Genomic DNA, 19,723 nt, shown 5'->3' with positions numbered 1-19,723 from the left:
TTTGTTTGCCTAATTTTCTCACTGCAAGACCTAACAAGGTCTCTGTACTCTTCTTGTGTTACCTGCCCCTTCTTCCACGAGCAGTAGGCTCTCTTTTTTTTTTCCTGAGTGTCAGCAGAAGCTCCCTGTTCAGCCAGGCCAGTCGTCTTCCCCGCCGGTTCATCCTGCGGCACTTGGGGACAGCCTGCTCCTGCGCCTGCAAGACTTCCTTCTTGAAGCAATGGACTCTTTTGCCCTTCAGGACTGCCTCCCAAGGGACTCTCCCAACCAGTGCCCCAAACAGGCCAAAGTCTGACCTCTGAAAGTCCATGGTAGTGGTTTTGCTGACCCCTCTTCTTACTTCGACAAGAATCAAGAACTCAATCATATAATGGTCACTAAGCCCAAGACGGCCTCCAACCACCACAACTCCCACCAGTCCTTCTCTGTGAAGAGCAGGTCAGGAAAGGCACCTTGCCGGTAGGTTCACTTACCAGCTGTGTGAGGAAGTTATCTTCCACATACCCCAGGAATCTCCTAGACTGTTTCTTCTCTGCTGTGTTGTATTTCCAGCAGACGTCTGGTAAACTGAAGTCCCCCGCTAGAACAAGGGCAACCGATTGTGATACTTCCTCCAGCTGCTTGAAGAACACTTCATCTACCTCTTCATCCTGGTTGGGTGGTCTGTAACATACCCCCAGCAGGGTATCTGCCTTGTTGGCCTTCCCCCTCATCCTTACCCATAAGCACTCAACCTTATCAAAGTTGCTAAGCTCTACACAATCAAAGCACTCCCTAACATACAGGGCCACCCCACCACCTCTCCTTTTTTGCCTGTCCCTTCTGAAGAGCTTATAGCCATCCATTGCAGCACTCCAGTGGTAAGTCATCAATGAACAGCTTCTCAAACCGCTGCAGCACCCCTGCACTGTATCAGAACCTTAACTGATGCTTGAGTTACTGTCTTTCAAGACAGGTGTGCACCAAAAACATAAGGAAAAATTAAGTTGTTAATTCCTGAAGAGGAAGCAGAAGGTATCAGTGACATTCTAGCAACAGTGAAAAGCACAAGCAACAATATGATTAAAATTTACTGGGAACAACACAGAGCCTCTCAATGGTTTGAGTACTCTGATTTAGAAAAGACATTGGTCTTGGTATTTTTCTGTATTTTTGAAGGAGCTTAAGAGTGCATTCATGTTTTCACTGCAACAGCTTAGAGTTGTTAAAGAAGAATTACAACCACAACATGAGATACCTTGCTCCCAAGAGTCTCAAAACCCTTAGCCAAGCAGACCAGCTGATCTCAGCTGAGGAATTCTGGGGCAAACTCCAAAAGCATAGGAAGCTGATAATGTAAATGTCCAAAACACATAGCATAAAAACATGTTACTTAACCCTGCACTGACTACAGGGTTAAGCACAAACTGGATCGTGAGTGATACACAGAGCACTAGCAGGAGGCAGCAACAGTGACAACGTAGCTGCTACCCATTCTGCTGAGCCTGTAGACTGTGGCAGGTTCTGTAAGGATCATTTTCCTGCTTCCACCATCACCTCTATACTGTCAAAATAAAAATTATGCAGTTGTGGTAAGTGGTAATTTCATTGCTCAATGTTTGAATTTTGGCAATTACACTGCATCTGGAGAGCTTGAGGAACACAGGGCAGCACTTAACACATATAATCACTGCATGGTAAAAATGAATTTTGGCATGTGAGTCCCACTGGTGCAGAATGTGGGGAACAACAAGAAAGGTATTTCTAGAAAAGGTGCTATAAGGCAGCTTTCAGTGCACTTCTTGTAGGTACAAAATAGGCCAAGGACGCTACCTTACAGTAACAGAATCTGACACATCTGGGAAATTTAAGATTTTTTTTTATGCCAGACCCTACAGAAAACTGGGGCAGGCCAGTTGAAAATAACCCAAGCATATATTATACCTTGATTTCAACACCAGGTATCCTTGGCATGCCCCAAACATGCCTATATTTCAGACATCCAGGTGCGTTAGTTCCACAGGCACTGGTTCCAGAACAACTACATTAAAAACAAAATGAGAAAGAGCCCCCTATTTCAAAACTCCATGACCTGGTAAAGCTAGATTTGCACCACCATGCATACTGCTTGTTCCAGACTTCATCACAGTCAAGATATTTTCAAGGTAGCATTCCACACATGCATTTTCCTGCATATTTATTTCCAGAATCAGATGTACTGAATTTACTCTGAAACGGTACCTGATACTACCATTCATTTATGAAATCACAAAATACTGGAAACTTGCTGTGAACTTTCGAGCTCTCTGAGGAAGGATCAAGGGTTGATGAACTATTTCTTTTGTGATGTTCTTAAAATCTAAGTTCAGTTAAAACATATCATACAATGCCTGATATCCTATTAAACAAAAAAAGGCACAAAACACACAGCAATTTTGTATCTCACTGCTTAGTAAGTTTTTTGGTTTTTGTTTGGGTGGTTTGTTTTTTTTTAAAGGGAACACTAGAAACCGTTAAAGTTTTATGTATTATGTTTTCTAAATAGTTATTTAAAAACTCATAAGATTTTTCTCTTTAAAATGTCCTAGTAAAGTTATATATTTAAAAATATGCATAGACCATTTGAAACTAAAACTTTTCCTCTTTATTTTTATAGGTTTTTAAAAAGCTTTTTCAACTTTACTAAACACTATCCTATATCTCATATCCTCAAACAAAATCACTACCTTCCCCATAATATTTTGCTTCAGTACACTTCCTTCATCCCAACTCCCCCCTCCACTGCACTGCCAGAATACTGCACTCACTTCCCTTCTGCCCCGGTTCTGCCCGTTCTTCCACAGTAACAGAGTTCCTGTTCTGTGCATCCCAAATTGACTCCACCACTTCCCACCAGATTTTAGAGACAGGCCTGAAAAGGACCCCTTGAGTATTCAAGGGCAATAGCTTCCCACTAGAGGTGAATCAACTGCAATAGTTCAATTCATACGAAGATTAAGTCCTATTTTAAAATTCTACCAATTTTACCCCCTGTCCTCTCACCTTCTAAAGTCATTCCAGCAGCCTACTTGTCTCACTCTGACCATGACTTCCGAGTCATCAGTTAGAAGCGTCAGACTTTTTGTTCTCCACTGTAAGAATAACTTAAGCTGAGTTGTATCAAGTTTAGGAAGTTTTGTAGCTACTGTAAGGTAAACGGCATTTTTAGTCATCTGAAGTCTTCTAATCCTGAAAAAGAGTATCAAATCGGAAAATGGTGTTCAAGTTCACAGAGCTAAATTCTGCTCTCGGTTACACTGATGTGAACCATGTTATTGATTCCGATGGCGTTACTTCAGATGTACACCAATGTACTGAGCAAATTATGGGTCACTGTATATAAACCGCTCTAGCTAAAAGTGTAACAAAGACTGCATTGTGCTATGCACAGCCGAGCCAATAAACGAATTCAAAAGACACCTAGATGTGTTCCTGGAAAAAAGGGGGTGGGGTCTAAGTTGTCCGGTGGGAAAACAGAAACGTGAGATTAAGATAAATTAAAACACGTTTGGCACGCTGGGCTTGACATCCCGTCCTATTCTTATCTCTTTTGCAGCTTTCAGACCATGTATGGTTATAAAATTGTTATTTTGCACTGAAAAAAGCTTATTCGTTTCAGAAGCAAAATGCCACTACAACGTATGAGACTAATGCTGTTAAAATAAGCCTACAACAATTTACAGGTATTTGAATAAAGCATGATGGATCTTTCTAAGCCACCATGTGATTTCCTCCCAGAGTATTAGTATGGGGTTCTCGGAGACGGGGAGTAGGGTTGGGGCAGGGAAGGAGTGTTGGTGTTTTTTTGTTGTTGGTTTGGTTTTGGGTTTGTTTTTTGGTGGTTTTGTTTGCTTGTCTGTTTTTAACTCTTATATCTATTGTCCTATTATCACCTGAAATCCCGTTCCAGGGAACTCCAGCATCTACACATTCTTGTGATCAACTCTGCAGCTATACCTAAGGGTATTAAAATACACTTAAAACTTATTAAAACTGCTTTTATATACACAAAGTTACTAAAACACAATACTCAGGGTAATATTAAGGTTGCTAAATAACTCTGTTAGGAAGACGAATAGTAGCAATTTTATAGTACCAGCCTAATTCCCCTTACAAACTGATTAGGTAGCTGCCAGTTTGCATACTGTAAATCTATTCACTGCAAGCCACAAGGTGGATATCTCTGGCAAAGTAGGATCGAAAGGAAGTCTTTTGCCCAGCCTAATGTTACTATTAACACTTTGAGCCATTGCATCAAGCCAATTTTTTCTGTTTGTTTTTAAAATTTGATAGAAATGTCACTAGTGGAAAAATTAAGTAAAGAGCACTGGTTAGCCACAGAACTGGACACACCTGGCTGCAAACACAGAAAAAGAAACTGACTTCATTAGTACTAGGGACAGCAGAGTAAAATTTATATCTGAAATATGCCTGCACCAGTAGAATTTGCTGAGGCCACAGGCTCTCTGTGTGTTTTTACAGCTGTGTCAAGTTTTGGTTTCTTACTCTTGCCGACATTCAGGAGTGCTGAAGGAGCTTAGGCTAACAGGTCCCAAAACTTTGTAGCTCAGATTCACATCTCAGCAGTTTTAACAACCAGGTTTTGAAATAATACAAACTCCATTTGGAGTTGAAGCTGATGTAAATTACTAGTTAAAATGCCTTACATTCTATCACTTTCAGCCCCAATGAACTTGTATATTTAAGAGCAGATGGCGTATTTTAATAAACAATCAATACCAATTCAGGAATATAGTATTCATTTTCCTTGTCAAGTGTTGGAATTGCTGCTAGATATGGAAACAAGTTGAAGAACTGCAGCTTTCTCTGTCAACAAGTTAAACTAATTGCATCCAACTAGCAATTTCATCCAGGTGCTCTGTCACTTATACCACAATACACAAATGTACCAATCTGAGTTAAATATTGACCTTTGATAACCTGCATGAGAGAAAAAGCAGGGAATGGAATTTCCTAACCTCTGAGGAGCTATGCAGATGATAACTTAGTGCCTTAAAAGTATTCAGCAATGTTTCTTTTCATTTAACTTACTTCTGATAAAGGCTCAGATTCTGAAATTCGAAAGCATCAGAGGAACACTAACATAATCCTTTTATCTACTATTCTTATCTTGATATATTTAACTGTCATCTTTGGAGGTAGAATGTATACTGTTGAAGGACTAAAAGACTTGAAAATAAAGAGCTGTTACACACATTCCTCAACCAGCTCACAAACCCTTTGTCATTACCTCAGCTTCATTTTAAAAGAACCAATAGAAATAAATACATCAAGGTTAATAAGTAGAACCTAACACCTAGGATGACTGACCTTTACTGACTTATCACTTCAAACCCCTTACAATTGCTAGGGCTGAGACGTGAGAAAGAATTCAACCAGGGTACATCTGAAGTTGAGGAAAGCGTGAAAGAGTGAACAAGCACGGAAGAAACAGAACTGCCCGTGCAGTGGCATGGGTGACGTGGTATATTAAGCTAGAATGACCAGCACTGAGGAGGGAGAATAAAGCAATGATAAGGAGCAAGGGAACAGCTAACCTCTTCAAACACCAATGCATAAACTATTTTCATCTAACATACAATAAATATTACCATAAGAGACTAAAAAGTTAATTCATCTTGACTAAATAATGACTGGAAGATTAGGAATAATTAAAAGATGAAAGAAAAAAAATCCCCTACAAGATAATGAAAGCCCTGTGCCTTCACAAACACTATGGGGAAGAGAACAGTCCCAATTTCCAAGTTTACAATCTAGGAGAGTTCACTATGCTTTCTTACACACCCTTAGTGCCTGGCCTAGTTAGCTGTTACCTCAAGAGTTCACATTCTCTCACAAGGAGTCTCATTAAAATCAATGGGCCTCTGTGCAGCTAAACTATATTAAATATACACACAGATGTAACTGTTTTTGAGATGAAGCCTTTAAATGCGCACATACTTCATTTAAGCATCAGCTATTGCCACATAAAGGCTATGTTAACACTAGGTTACAGTCAAAAGTATATTATAGGAATCATATTATTGCAAACTAAGCATGCATATTATTACACTGCATTACAAAAAAAGATTGCAAAATTTAAATTCAAGGATAAACTGAAAAGACGCCTAACCTGCCAGGGCAGAGAATGAATAGCATTCAGACAACTTCAGACTTCCTTACAGTTGCATCATACAGCAACCATACCATTATAATATGCACGTATTGACATTTGAGGCTCCAGATTGGATGAAAATGTAAGGACACTGGTGGGTTGTTTTGCTTTGGTTTTTTTTACGCTTTGGGGAATTTTGGAGAACAGTGGAATAATTTAGTTTACAGAAATGGAAACCCAGTGCCTCCCTTTATAAAAAACTGACTGTAAGCACTATCTTTTTCCCCTTAAAGTTTAGTGAAAAAAATCTTAATACAGGTCTAATGTCTAACTTACACCATGCTCCACTTTTGAGTTCTGCATGCTTCTAAGGGTAGCAAACAGCTGACTTTCCTTCTCTTTGCTGTTTGCTGTCCCTTCGAATCGTGCAAGAAAAACTACGAGATGGCATTTGTGGTTTGTTCATATAAAACAAAATGAGGGTCAAAAGGAACAGAGAAAGAGTTTTCTGTTACAAAGCAGCATTCTGTCTGCCCACAGACGGAATCAAAAGATCCCTGAAGAGATTTTGGGGGCTTTGGGAAGTGGAGGTTTGGGCTGTTTGGGTTGGTTTTTTTTTGTTTTGGGGTTTTTGTTTTGGGGTTTGGTTTTTGGTTTGGTTTGGGCTGGGTTTTTTTGCTGCATTTTTTTTTTCTTTGTTTCGGTTTGGTTTTTTGTTTTTTTGTGTGTGTGTTTTTGTGAGTTTTTGTTTGCGTGGGGTTTTTTGTTTGTGTTGGGTTTTTTTTCAATTTTTTTTATTTTTTCTTTCAGGGACAGCCTTAAATTTACACCCAGAACAAAGATCTGAGCTGTCTCCAGTTCCTACGGAAGTCAGAATCAACCACTGATGCGACATGGAAGGCATCAAATACGGACAAAAATGCATGACCTATTTCATTCAATCTTCTTCTCTGGTTCTATCATCTAATTTGTCAAGGGTCACTCACTGCCTTATGGCATCTGTCCACGAAAGCAGAGGTTCCCATATTGGAATTTATGTAAGCCCATTAATGTACCAAGAAATTCTAAGATGCCTGAATTTAGATTTAATCCAAAAGAAGACTGAGGATGACTTGTCTCTAAAAAGGAAGCTGTAACATAGTAAAGCTACGAAATTCCCAACAAGGAAAAAAAAAAGCCATTGCTGATGGAATAACTGAAGTTATACCACAATCAACACTTTCTAAAACCACATACAAAATAAAAGACCAGAGAGAAACTTCTTGAATTACTAATGTGATTGCATACAAAATTGTAACTCGCTGGTTAATTCCCTTGTTTGTCACCAACAGGAATACCCTAGCAGCCTCTCCCTGGATTACTTGGCTGACAACCAAGATTTGACAATATACCACTATTGCTATATGAAAACTGTCAATTCTCTGACAGTCTAATTTTTATCACAAGCAAACCTCCATCTAATCATTGAACAATTCTTTTCTTTTTCCAGAACACAGGATATCTTTCCCAGCCCTATTCTCCAACTAGAAGTGCCCTGAACACAGGCATCCTCAACTGTATCATGTCTCCCGTCACCCGTGTGATACTGATGTTATGAAAACTCTCTCCTACTTCTACTGCTTCTGCACTGCCTTCTCTGAAGACCAACACAAGGCTGGAGAAATGCAATTACAGACTTCAAGGCCAGAAACAACCATTACAACTAACTAGCATAACCTTCCTCAGAATAAGTCAAAAAGATCCAACCTTGGTCTTCCTTCAAACTAGCCAATGAACTATCCTTGGAGCTACTCTCTCCTTACGACATTTCTTTTGTGATAAAGACTAGGTATACTAAGAATCCAAAACAAAAAATAAACTAATTACTAGTTATAGCCATGTCCAGGAACTTAACATAACAACCTTGTCCCTTAACTTTCCTTTTACTCACCATCGCAGATACAGAGAAAGTTCTGCTGGAATTACTTAAGTTGCGGTTATACCTTTGGCACCGATCATGCTCCTCCCTACCTCAGCTGCTTATTTCTACCCACAAATGCCCATTCTCTTACAGAAGCATCCACTTCTGCAATCACATGGAAAATCAGTTACTTCCAGACAAATCAATATCTTCACCCAGGCCATGGTGCAGGTTCAGACAGAAGGTCAGTGGCTCATTACAACAGGCAGTACAGCTGCAGGAATGAATGGTCAGGAGTAAGGGCTACATATACCAGCTTAAGCTAATAAAGAAATAAACAAGCAGCTACAGGTTGATTTTTAGGCATTCTTCTAAGACATTCAAAGTTACAAAAGCATTGAAAGATGTGAATCATCAAGCTTACCAACACCAAGGACTACTTACCCCCATCACCTTACCACGCTGTTCAACATCCTCCCACATGCAGTGAACTATATAGCGACACATATATTTTCCTGTGCGACCCTCCTGCTTCATGCGTACCAGACACATCCTACAAGAACATTAACACCAAATTCATAGCTTCTAGTTTTTCTCCAAATGTAAAGACTAAATTACATATTTCAGCTTATTTAAGATTCTCCTTACAGTATGTGTTTTTGTGATCAGGAAAAAAAACCACAGGGGTTTGGTTGGTTTTTTTTTTTTAACAGTAAACTATCAGAAACTTATCTATTCCATACTCAAGGGCTGTATGTGCTGGATTTTGGCCAATCCAGCTGTGGAAGAGTGACAATGGGCTCTATGCTGGCTGACAGTACTATAATCTAGCTAAAACAGTAGCTTAACTGTTTAACTAGTGTCTAGTTAAAGAGGAAAATTCCACAGCCTTGAGAACTTATCACACTTTGGAGCAGGACTAAGTGTCTTGTCTAATCTTAGGCTACAAGCCAGCTGTCATTCAGCTTGGTGTACTGAAGGGCTGTAAGCATCTGAACTAGCCAAGCCGTGAAAGCTTAAGCAAGTTACAGATTTCACCCAAATTCACATTAGCAGTGCCCTAAATTATTTCAGCTACAGGGGTCTTTGGAAACATGTCCAATCACTAGGCAAAATCCATACATGCAGTACATGCTAGAAGAACTCAAGTTTGTAAGAGCATTGTGGGACATTAATGAGAATACCAGGTTGAGTTGTTTTACTTTTTTTTAAAGCATTAAAGCCACTTACACTTCATTGCTGCTAAAAAATAAACCATCAGAACAAAAATTTTATTTTGCCTCCTTTACGATATCTGTAAATAGCATGAACTGAAATACAGGCTAATCCCTCACTAAACTAAGAGACCGGTCCCACCTTCCATACCCCACTAATCAGCTCTGCTCCCATGTTACAAGTGAGAAGTGCCTGTCTAGGATTGACTGAGTCACTGTAGACAAGGTGATGCTCAAACACTGGAGCTGAAAAAAGTCACTGCTTTGCACAGAGGCATGCTGCAGGTGGGAAACTGCTCACAGCAAAGTCTTCTCACAGCTTGTGTAAAAGCATCAGAGCAGAGCTGCTGGAGACCACTTTGAAGCATTTGCTTACTAACAATAGTGAATGTGCCACAAGAGTTAAGAGGTAAAAATGATGATTTTTTTTTTTTTTAATCTGTTCACTTCTTCAGTGTACTTCAATTTCCCTCATGAAAAGTCTTCTTAACAGCACCGGCTCGAAGTGTGGCAACTCTTGGCCTTCTCCACCGTAGCTTTGATCTTAGAATTTTTTTATCTATCCCATACTAGTTTCGCCTCTACCATAGTCCCCTTGTTTATTTTTATGCCTGTCATGAGAGAACATTATGTATCATTAATTTGATGCCAGGTATCACAGTGTACATTTTCCTGTCAAGCTGATGTGAAAAAAGCACATTCTTTGCAGATTCCTGTTACCCCTCTGTTTTTCCCCAGATATTTGCAAACAGTTTGGTGTTGAATATTTACTGCAGTAGTTTTCAAAATATCAATATGAATGATTGGCTTATCAATTTTTTTAAAGCCTCTTTCCACAGGGAACAATAAGAAATAAATAAACTGCATATTTCAAGGGTCTTCCTTACTTGATTCCACTGATTTCATTAACTGATTATAATTTCAATGGTTCTGCTAATTTATTCATTCTTTAGTGAAATGAGCCACCCCATTTTTCAATATATTGAGGCAACAGGAAATTAAACAGAGGGAAGGGTTAAAAAAAGGAGGCAAGGAAATAAGGGGCAGCTTACGTGCAGCTATTTCAGAACGAATATCCTTTCAGCCTTTGGATAGCTGAATTCACATCTATGCACTTCAGGTTCCTGAAAGATCTGGCGCTTAACAAATACTACTGTACTCCCTCATGCATCCCACTGACCTTTCCAAGTATGTAATGCTAGATGAAAACCTGATTTTTTTGGCTACCATTTGTACAAATGAAAAAAGGGAAAAACTTAATGTTTAAGGTGTTAAATACTTTTACATATAGCCAAGCTGGCATTCATCAACCTGCATGTACATTTCAGAGGTGCAAAAATAAATGCCAATGCTGTAATTTGTTAAATGCTTCTGAGCAGCAACTTCAATCACCACAAATTCTCCCAATTTAAACCACTTTTACATAAATTTGAACTTCTAAAACACCCAAGTAAGATTTTTCCACATAGGCTGAGCAACACTCTTAGAAAACTCATGGAAAAGATCATTCCACTGCTGAGGAATTCAGAGATGTAAAAGATGTTAGCTTCTCTATGGGACTTTTTCTACTTTAGTGGAAAACTGCTAAAATTCAGTAACTAGTAAATTGAAGATAACCACTATTATCAATAACCATGGAGCCTACTTTTTCTCAGATTAAGGTACATATCACTATTTCCTTAAAATAGTTACATTAGTATTTTACTTTTCACTTACCAGACATGAAGCTGGGCTACTAGAAACCATGAATTCAAAGTATCAGGCATTTGGCATCCTTGATGGGGGGGGGGGGGGGGGAAAACCACAAAAACAAAACTAAATATTAATATGTATTTCATCACATTTTGCATCTAACAGAAATTCACTACACCAAACAGTAAATACATTTTCGTCATTTAATTTCTGGTCCTATACAGTACATACATATCAGAAGCAAACATCATTTACTGTCACACTTGTGCTTAAACTCCAGAACATGCAGCCACAGGACACTGCAGATTCCGAAAGATTTCACATGGTTAGAACTCACTTAGATAACATTTACCTGGGGGTGGGGGGTGGTTGGAATTTCAAAACAGATAATTAAACATGTGGCTTCTAGTTCAGGAAGTCCCAAAGCAGTAAAAGCAGTAGAGAACAACAGGGAGGCATCAACAGATGCTTTGCTCCATTCTTACAGTCTTCCTTTAACACATGCTCTTGCCTCCCGCCAGGGACAGGATACTGGGCTAGCTGCACCTCTGCCCCGCTCCATGGCTCTTATTTATTACACAGCTGTACAACCGGCAGCACTCTGAGCATGCCTTGCCTCCAGCCATTCTACATCAGGATTAAACCACCAACCAACCACAGAAACGATTTCTGTTTCCAGATTTAGCCCTACTCTGATAGCCACTGGGTTTCCCAGAGATGTTTTGTCCATATGCATGTTTCACATTCTGGATCTGCATGTGCTGGTATGATGTGAGGCTGGAGATTTAGGCTATGTGGCACAGAAACCATATGGCTTTTCCTCATGCTTGGAAAGCTTGGAACTATGGGTTATGTGCACAGGAGTTCCTGTCAATCTTAAACCTTCCTCCTAGGAAGTCACTTCTATATCTGTTTCCTGGAGAAGTTTTTAAGAGGAGTACCTAATGACAAGGATCTAACACAGTCACCTTGACCTACCCGGCCCTTGGTCTTGTCTTCTGGACTGTTCAAACCTAGCTGTAAGAAGCCCAGAGAGTATTCAGAAATGGACTCAAGTCAGATGTGCCCCAAAAAAGTCAACCTTATATTTTCCGTGTTGAATATATTCCTTCCCGATTCCTGCACTTCTTGGTTCTCAAGTATTACTAAGGAGATTCACCTAGATCATGAAGCAATACTTTTCACTGCCTCTTTCTTTTTATATGCCAACTATGGTCAGGCAACCACCAGCATAACCAAGCAAATAATCACTATTCCCCCCTCCTCAGCGAGATGACTCCATCAGTGCCTAGGAGGTGTCAACCTTCAGCATCAGTGCCCATACCTATACCACCTCTAAAACAGTGTAAAGACACTAACAGCCTATATTTGGAGATAAAACACAAGTTTCTCTTACCCTTCTCCCCATTCAGTTCTCATACCTATTAGAAATAGTTCACATGCCTAGAAATTACTACTTTGACCTAAAGGCATGCCAAGGCATCTCTAACCAGGGCAAGAATACACAGTGCTTGTATTACTCAAATAATTTCATTTTTTTTAAATTAAGGTTCCACAGGCAAGATTCAGAGTAAAACACTTCAACACACAGAGGCTTCTGAAGGAGAAGTTACCATGTATCAGTGTCCCACCACAGAAACCTCTCTTCAGTGGAAAGCAAAGCTCATACCTCTACTACTGGAAATACGGAAAGTTTTTAAATGTCTATTCAGTACCCAGGAGGGAATGATTTTTTTTTTCTCTAACTTTCCAAGTGCTGCACCTCCGTTTTTTATAATTCATTTTTTAGCTCCTATATTAGGACTGCCTATTTAAATTAAACTTAAAGGAGGAATGGCTTCTTTAAAGCAACAAGCTTGCCCTCATATATCAGCTTTTTAAAAAAAATGCAATTCTAAACTTTGGGGGTTTGGAACACCGTATTCTGGGAAACTAACTGGGGAGAAAGATCTATCCCATAATTAAACAGAAAATTATTCCCTTCAGTACTCAGATGCAGAAAAAATGTCTGATGTAAAGGTTCCTATGAAATTACTATGATTATTATCAGCTGGGGAATAAATCTATTACGCCCACAGAACATATCCTGTTCACGTATCTGTGTACAATAAGAGACATGAAAGCTCAGGATTATGAGGACGTACCTCTTCCTTCAGTCATATTCTGCACTTAAAATTCATCAGGTAAGGGATGCAAAACTTGAACATGGACTTTCTTTCATGATAGATCATCTTTGCCACTACCACAATTTTAGGAAAGACGCAATGGGATAATATCCCCAAATCCTGCAAAAAAACAGGTGCACTATGTCAGTCTTCCCCCTGAGCATGACAAATAGCCTCAAGTACCTATAAGGGCTAAATGAGACAGAAGAATCCAGAGCTGCGTGGTAGCCCCACTATGAGCCATCCAAAAGGCTGCTTTGATAGGGCCAGCTCTTCACTACTGCAGCTGCATGACAGTGGAGCAACTAACAGTGTTAACAGTTCAAGATGAATTCAAGGTGACCCTGCACTCCGTGTTCATCGGACAAACTTCAGCTCAGCTCTTAGTATCACCTACCCAATCCTGAAAGGTCAGAAGAGCTTTCAAGTGTAAGATTAGGTATGAAACACTCTCCTCACAGGTGGTGGCCTCCTTCATTTTGTTAGAACTACCCAAGCTCCGCAAGCTTTGCGTGCAGAAATCCTGGCACCAGTAGTCCTGCTATTCCCTCTGCTGCTTCTCTGCTCTCCTTTAAACAAGAAACAGCTCAAATCTTAAAACAGCTCCACTTCCCATATAAGCAGCACAGTACAGACATTTGGGATGTAGGCTCTAAAGTAGAGTTCCCAAAGTTTTGTCCATGGATGATCACAAAGCAAAGAGACAACAGAATGGCAGGTGTAATAAAACTAACTGCAGCATAATACCATACCAAATAAAAACACCTCCTTTATATACTACATGACTTGCATACTCATAGTCCGTATTTTGGGATTGTGCCTGTTGCAAGGCATAATACAGAGAAAGGCAGTTCACAGGGCTCATATCACATAACAGAAAGTGTCAGAAATTTCACTAGGTATCAGCAGAAATGCACCAAGATAGCCTGTAAGCCAGGAAGTGCTATCACTGTCCTAGTTCTCAACATCATACCACCCAGTTTTTACACTCTATGTCACCCCTGCCAGAGAATACCCTGACAAAATCCACATGCTAACCCCAAGCTCCATAAGATCACATTGCAGTTGTTATTCATGCCACAACACAACCACATCACAAAAGCACGTCCAGAAGCACTGAAGAAGGCTCTATGAAGAACTGGTTTTGATCACACAGGGTTAACGAGCCCACAAAAGGTTTTACACATGCATGGATGTACGGTTTCCAAGGCCAGCTCAGTAGGTTAATAGCTCTCACAACTGGCAGAGAAAAAGCTAATATGCTCTCCAGAGACCAAAGCTGACTCTATGCAGTTCACTGGAATATCTCAACACCATGCAACTAGAGCCAGAAGTGTTGGGGGCAGCAAAGCATAAATACACCACTAGATCTACATAGAGTCAGCTTTGGCTCAGGCAGAGCTGAGCTGGGTTCCATGCAGCAGCATTGCTACTCTTAGGGTTCCTAAGCAGTGCAATTCATCACATGGGTGTGCAGCACCCACATCAGCATAGTCTCGGGCACACATGTGCTTGCTGCATCACCAAGGAAATGAGTTAAGAGTTAGTTGTTTCCCATTCCTACTAGTCACCCAGGCTGCTCTTTTGGGAGTGAGATGCATTCCTGGCTTAAGTGATGCCCATCTTTATTTGAAAAGGAGTAACTCAGAACAGAAAAAAACAGCTCCTGACTGACCTAATTTGATGAAGACATGGTGAATTGAACTGAAGGTTGGATATCTTGCTTCATGCCATGCTCCCCTCTCTTGTGTACTCCTCACCACCTAGTTTATGCCACAGCTGCTGTCCATCAGACCCTTCCACATGCCACTTCAAATTATATACCACAGCAAAACAGTAAGTCAGTAAAAAATTGGGCTATTCTCTTTCGGTGACCTAAACAGTTCACCAGAGGACATGATAACTGTCCACTACAGAACACAGGCAGAGGAAGACGAAGTGAGCCTTTTCCCTTTGGCCACTACTTCAACTCAGCTGCCCATGGCACCACAGCCTGAAGCTTCTTCACTGGCAAAATCAATTTAAAAGGTTCCTGCCCATCCCACACAGTCCATGTTTTAGGAGAACTAGTTTTTAAACACGGATCACACGCCTGTTAAATTTTAGAGCTAATCTCCCAAACAGCTGCAGCTGTAAATAGAAAGAAGTAAAAGAAGCTTCTTGTATCTGTTTTTGTATGAAAGCAATCATTTGTTTGGAAGCATAACCATAGACCCCAACACCACAGGCGTTCTTATAACACCAACGGGTGCATCACGCACTCTGTCAATCTCAGCAAAAGAAATTATCTTGCTCCTTATGTAACAACGGTCTCAAGACAATGAAAACATAGGCTTCCCCGGATGTAAATTCAGAGATGAACTGGTTACAACTTGTACTACAGAGCAAAAAGAAAAAAGGAGCAGCAATGACGTTCTGGAGAAAATGGTGAAACTTGCAGGAAAGGCTGCCTGCTGTTTGCAACATGTTTAAAATGAGGGGGAGGTCTGGGAATTTTCTCTTCAAAACAGTAAGACAATATCAAGAATACAACTGAAGACATTTTACTCAGTATTGAACCTGAAAATCTGTGCCAGTATCTTTTCACGGACGTGTTTTGAAATTCCTTTAAATTTTAATCTCGAGCAGCATTTATATACCACTGTACAGTTAACCTGTTAAGCAGAGATAGTGAAACACCAGTTAAAAATAGAAAAGTCTCTATTTGAGAGGCAAATATGACAAACAGAAGAGAACTTATCTGAGAAAGCATGAGAGGGCACACAGCTGGGGAGAAATGCGTGCACAGGAAAAATGAGGTTCTAATTTTTTCATCACTAATGACGAATCCTACTGCTCACAGAGTTCCCTCACTCCTGCAACCACAGAAACCACATCACAGTTTTGGAAAAATCTTCTAAAAGCCACTGGAAAATCTTGCAGCAGCAACACCATGTACCAAACCACCCTGAGTAAGCTTTGCACTAGATGAACGCACAAAGATGTGCCTTCAGCTGATTTCTCAAGAGGCAGCAGCAGCAGCCCCAACCTGTGCTGGTGCATTGTAAAGCTGTAAGAAATCATTAGGTAGCTCAGGAATTCAGGTGACAGGCCATATCAAGGCAATGGGTTCACTACCAGCTAAATCACACCGACATAGGAAATAATTCACATAAAAATAAAATATTATTGAAGCTTATGTATGTCTCAAAAACACATCTTCCCGATTCACCTGCCAGATTTAATACTAATAAAAGCAGGAACAGATTTTTTAGCTGATAGCTAAAAAACTGTGTGCAATACAGAAATGCCATCCCATTTCAAGCCAGTATTATTCCTATATACTCAGAGGGACTTCTGTTGCTGTTCTAATCATAGTCTCTACCCAGACAAGAGATGTGTCCTGGTTTAATGCTGTCACAGTCAGTAAAATGTAGGTGGTCTCCAAGTCCTAGCCAAACCTGCTCCAGCCAGGAGGAACAGAGACAGGTAGGACCCTGTGACATAAAGTAAGTTGTGCATCAGTGCATGGGGATGGTTCTCATATCACAGTTATACTGTACCTTTGCACAACTGGTTGTGGGACAGGGTAGGACATAAAGACCACAGTAAAAAGCGAAGAGATATCTGGATTCTCAGTTTATCCCGCTCCTGGTCATAAAAAATGCAATATCCGTCAAAGTCCAGGATATACTGGGTTTTACCTATCCCACCCTTGTTGTTTGCCATTGCAGCAGGCAAAATTTAACAATCCCAGATCCCAGAGTCTGCCCTTGAACCCCTGCCACTTCAGAGCTTAAGGGAATCATGTAGTACAGTCACTTCTAGTCGACTAGCCACTGTTAGGGTCTGACAAGTCTTTTTGCTGTCATATTTACTGGTATAAATATATCTAATAAGTTTTCATCAGAAGTTCTCTCACCGTGGCAGTAGTCCAAATACTATCAAGTCCATTACTTACTGTTAAAAAATTCCTCGTAGTCAGTTTTCTCCACACAGCATGTGTACATGCGCAAAGCCGCTACCTTAATTTTCTAAAGAAAAAGAAAAGACAATACTTCAAGTATTCATCATGAAAGCTAGTGAACACTACTGGTTTTGTTAAACACGTACACTGTCTTTTCTGAAAAAAACTTCTTTTGAGAATTACAATCGCTTCAGATTTTTAGGAGCACATTAAACTATTATATCTCACAGGAATGACACAAGTATAATCAATCTTGTGGTGAGGCAAAAAAAAAAATGATTAAATGGCTTCTTGAATACCCTTCCAAACCTAGTTTAATATAATACTGTCATTACAGAAAAATAAATGAAATGGTTTTCTTTATAGAGACTCCAAAGATCCCAACTCACAATTCCTGGATTCCTCCAATAACTTTAGCTGATGTATACCACTCAGAGTGTTTTGTATAAGGTATACTCAGGTGCTCTCGCACATCTAGTTTTCTCCCTGGCCTGCCGTTGCAACAGAAACCTTCAGTGCATCATCTATAACAAAGATACATGTGCTGAAGCTTCAAAGAACACAATAACTGATAGCAAAGATCTTAAAAGAGAAGAGCTGTCAGACATTACTGTTTACTAACATCAAGGGGAGAAAAATAAAAATAAACTGAAAATTCCAGAGCCCACTCCCCTACCTAAGCCAGGAAGCAGCACTCATTTTGGGTTGGTCTGGTTTGTTTTTTTCTTTTTTTGGTTGGGTTTTTTTTGTTGTCGTGGGTTTGTTTTTTTTCCTTTTAGCAACACATGCTAGGGATCATCTCAGTGCTCACTATACTACAGCGACGAGCACTACGCCTGTCAAATGGCACTTCAAATTACTGAAGTAATTATTTGTGTATCCTCCAACCAAAAGAAAAATAAGGAGGTTGCAACTGATCTCCTGCTGTGGAAACACCAGAGCCATTATTTTTCTTATTCAATAGTGTCAGGCTACTGTCAAAAATCAAGTATACATCTAAACTTGAAGTAAAATAATTTACACTGCTTACTGGAGTTCTGAAGGCTGAAGGTTTCCTTTTTAAAGGAAACACTGCCCGACCTGGGAGTAGAGGTCTCCATGGTGAAAGCCATTGCCCCAGACCAGGCATTACTAGACATGAAAAACATACTGTAAAGAGCAGTCCCTGCAACCCAGCCCTTAAATAAGGCAGGTAACACAGTAGAAACTGGTGATATTTAATCATGGAAGTTTTAGGGTGTAGAAGAGGTGTGGAGGAAGGGAGAAGAGAATGGAAAAAAGCAGAGAAATATTAAGAAACTTCCCTAAGACCTTACAGAGAGCGCTGGCAAGGCCAAAAATGAACTCAAGTCTCTTGGGCCCTAACCGCAAAATAACACTCTCCAAACGCAAGCTCCCTAGCCAAAAGCAGGCAGTAAAGAGTAGCAATTAAGGAGAACTCTGAATCAACACTTACAGCTAACAAGAATCTTTATTACAACAATATGTAGACAAACACGTGGGAGAGAAACTACTCTCTCAAGAGATTTAGCATCATCTGTTTAAAAGCAACTGATTTTAACCAAAATACCTAACTCCCTTAAGTGTCAGTTTTCTTTTCTTTATATATTCTTTCTGAGGAACAAGATGCGATCAGCAACAGTTTCAGATCAGTCTCAGAGGAGGTTCATTCTACCTTGCAGATATTCAAAGTACCTTATAAGTTTTAACTCCTGCATAATTGGGATCAGCCCTTCCTTCAAGCTGCCTTTTCCTCTCGCCCCTTTATACTGTTTCCTAGTTCAGAGTGAAGAAATTATGAATTTCATCTGTCTCTTTCCTTCTGCAGAAGGAACCAAAGGTGTCTCTTACAGAACTACTCTAGTAACGTTAACAACTGCTTTATGAAAGGACTACTTAAAAAATGTGAAAGAGGAGGACCTGTTTGTGACTCTGCCCTAGTCAGCTACTACTGAACAGCAACTCAAACAGCAATCATAACAGATCTCACTACTGCCCGTTTGGGAGACCCGCCTGTCACAGAAATACAGAACAGTGAAAAAGGTTCAGGGACGGGCAACAAAAATCAGAACATGAAAGAGCCTCAATTACAGAAACAAGTTAGACTAAGTCTCCTCACTCAGAGGAAGACTAAGCTATTATGGAATATATGAGTCTATAAAATCATCAGTGGAAGGGAGAATGTGAACATAAACTCCAAGGAAAAAAAGAATGGTGATTATTCTAAGTTCAAAACTAAAAGGCACCAACTGAAAACAACTGTACTTCTACCCCCCCGTGGGTACTCAAGCTATGGAACTCCCTGATATTGAATGCTATGGATGCTATAAACTTAGGAGTTCAAAGTGCAACTGGACAAATTTATAGAAGAGAAATTCATCAATACTATTACAGAAAAATGCCTAATTTAATCCAGGAAGTCCTGAAACAGATGACTGTTGTAGGCTGGAGGAGCACATGAGACAAGTATCATAATACGCTTTTCCTGTAATTTAATTCTTTCTAGGTAATTGCAGTTGGTCATTATTAGAGACAAGATGATGTTCTATGTGGGTGTTTGGCTTGGATAGTAAGGCTGTTATATTGTGTTCTTTGATGCTCAAATGAAGTGAGAAGTAAGATATCTGAAGAAACTCAAGAAGGCTTAAGAATCTACAAACCAAATACAATATT

General features: G+C 39.9%; 1 protein-coding gene across 1 annotated transcript in view; it reads right to left on the bottom strand.

Moving 5' to 3' along the window:
- The window catches only part of LOC104040980 (ubiquinol-cytochrome-c reductase complex assembly factor 1), a 44,922-nt gene that overhangs the window by 16,400 nt on the left and 8,799 nt on the right, over window positions 1-19,723 (bottom strand). Inside the window, exons 5-7 of the mRNA XM_064465126.1 lie at window positions 17,045-17,117; window positions 10,964-11,021; window positions 8,478-8,586 (exon numbers count right to left, since the gene is read on the bottom strand). Coding sequence (XP_064321196.1) covers window positions 8,478-8,586; window positions 10,964-11,021; window positions 17,045-17,117 — 240 coding nt within the window. The remainder of the gene's footprint in view (window positions 1-8,477; window positions 8,587-10,963; window positions 11,022-17,044; window positions 17,118-19,723) is intronic.

The sequence above is a fragment of the Phalacrocorax carbo genome, chromosome 14 (genome assembly GCF_963921805.1).
Source record: "Phalacrocorax carbo chromosome 14, bPhaCar2.1, whole genome shotgun sequence".
NCBI lineage: Eukaryota > Metazoa > Chordata > Aves > Suliformes > Phalacrocoracidae > Phalacrocorax > Phalacrocorax carbo.
This window is presented reverse-complemented; position numbering and strand designations above follow the sequence as displayed.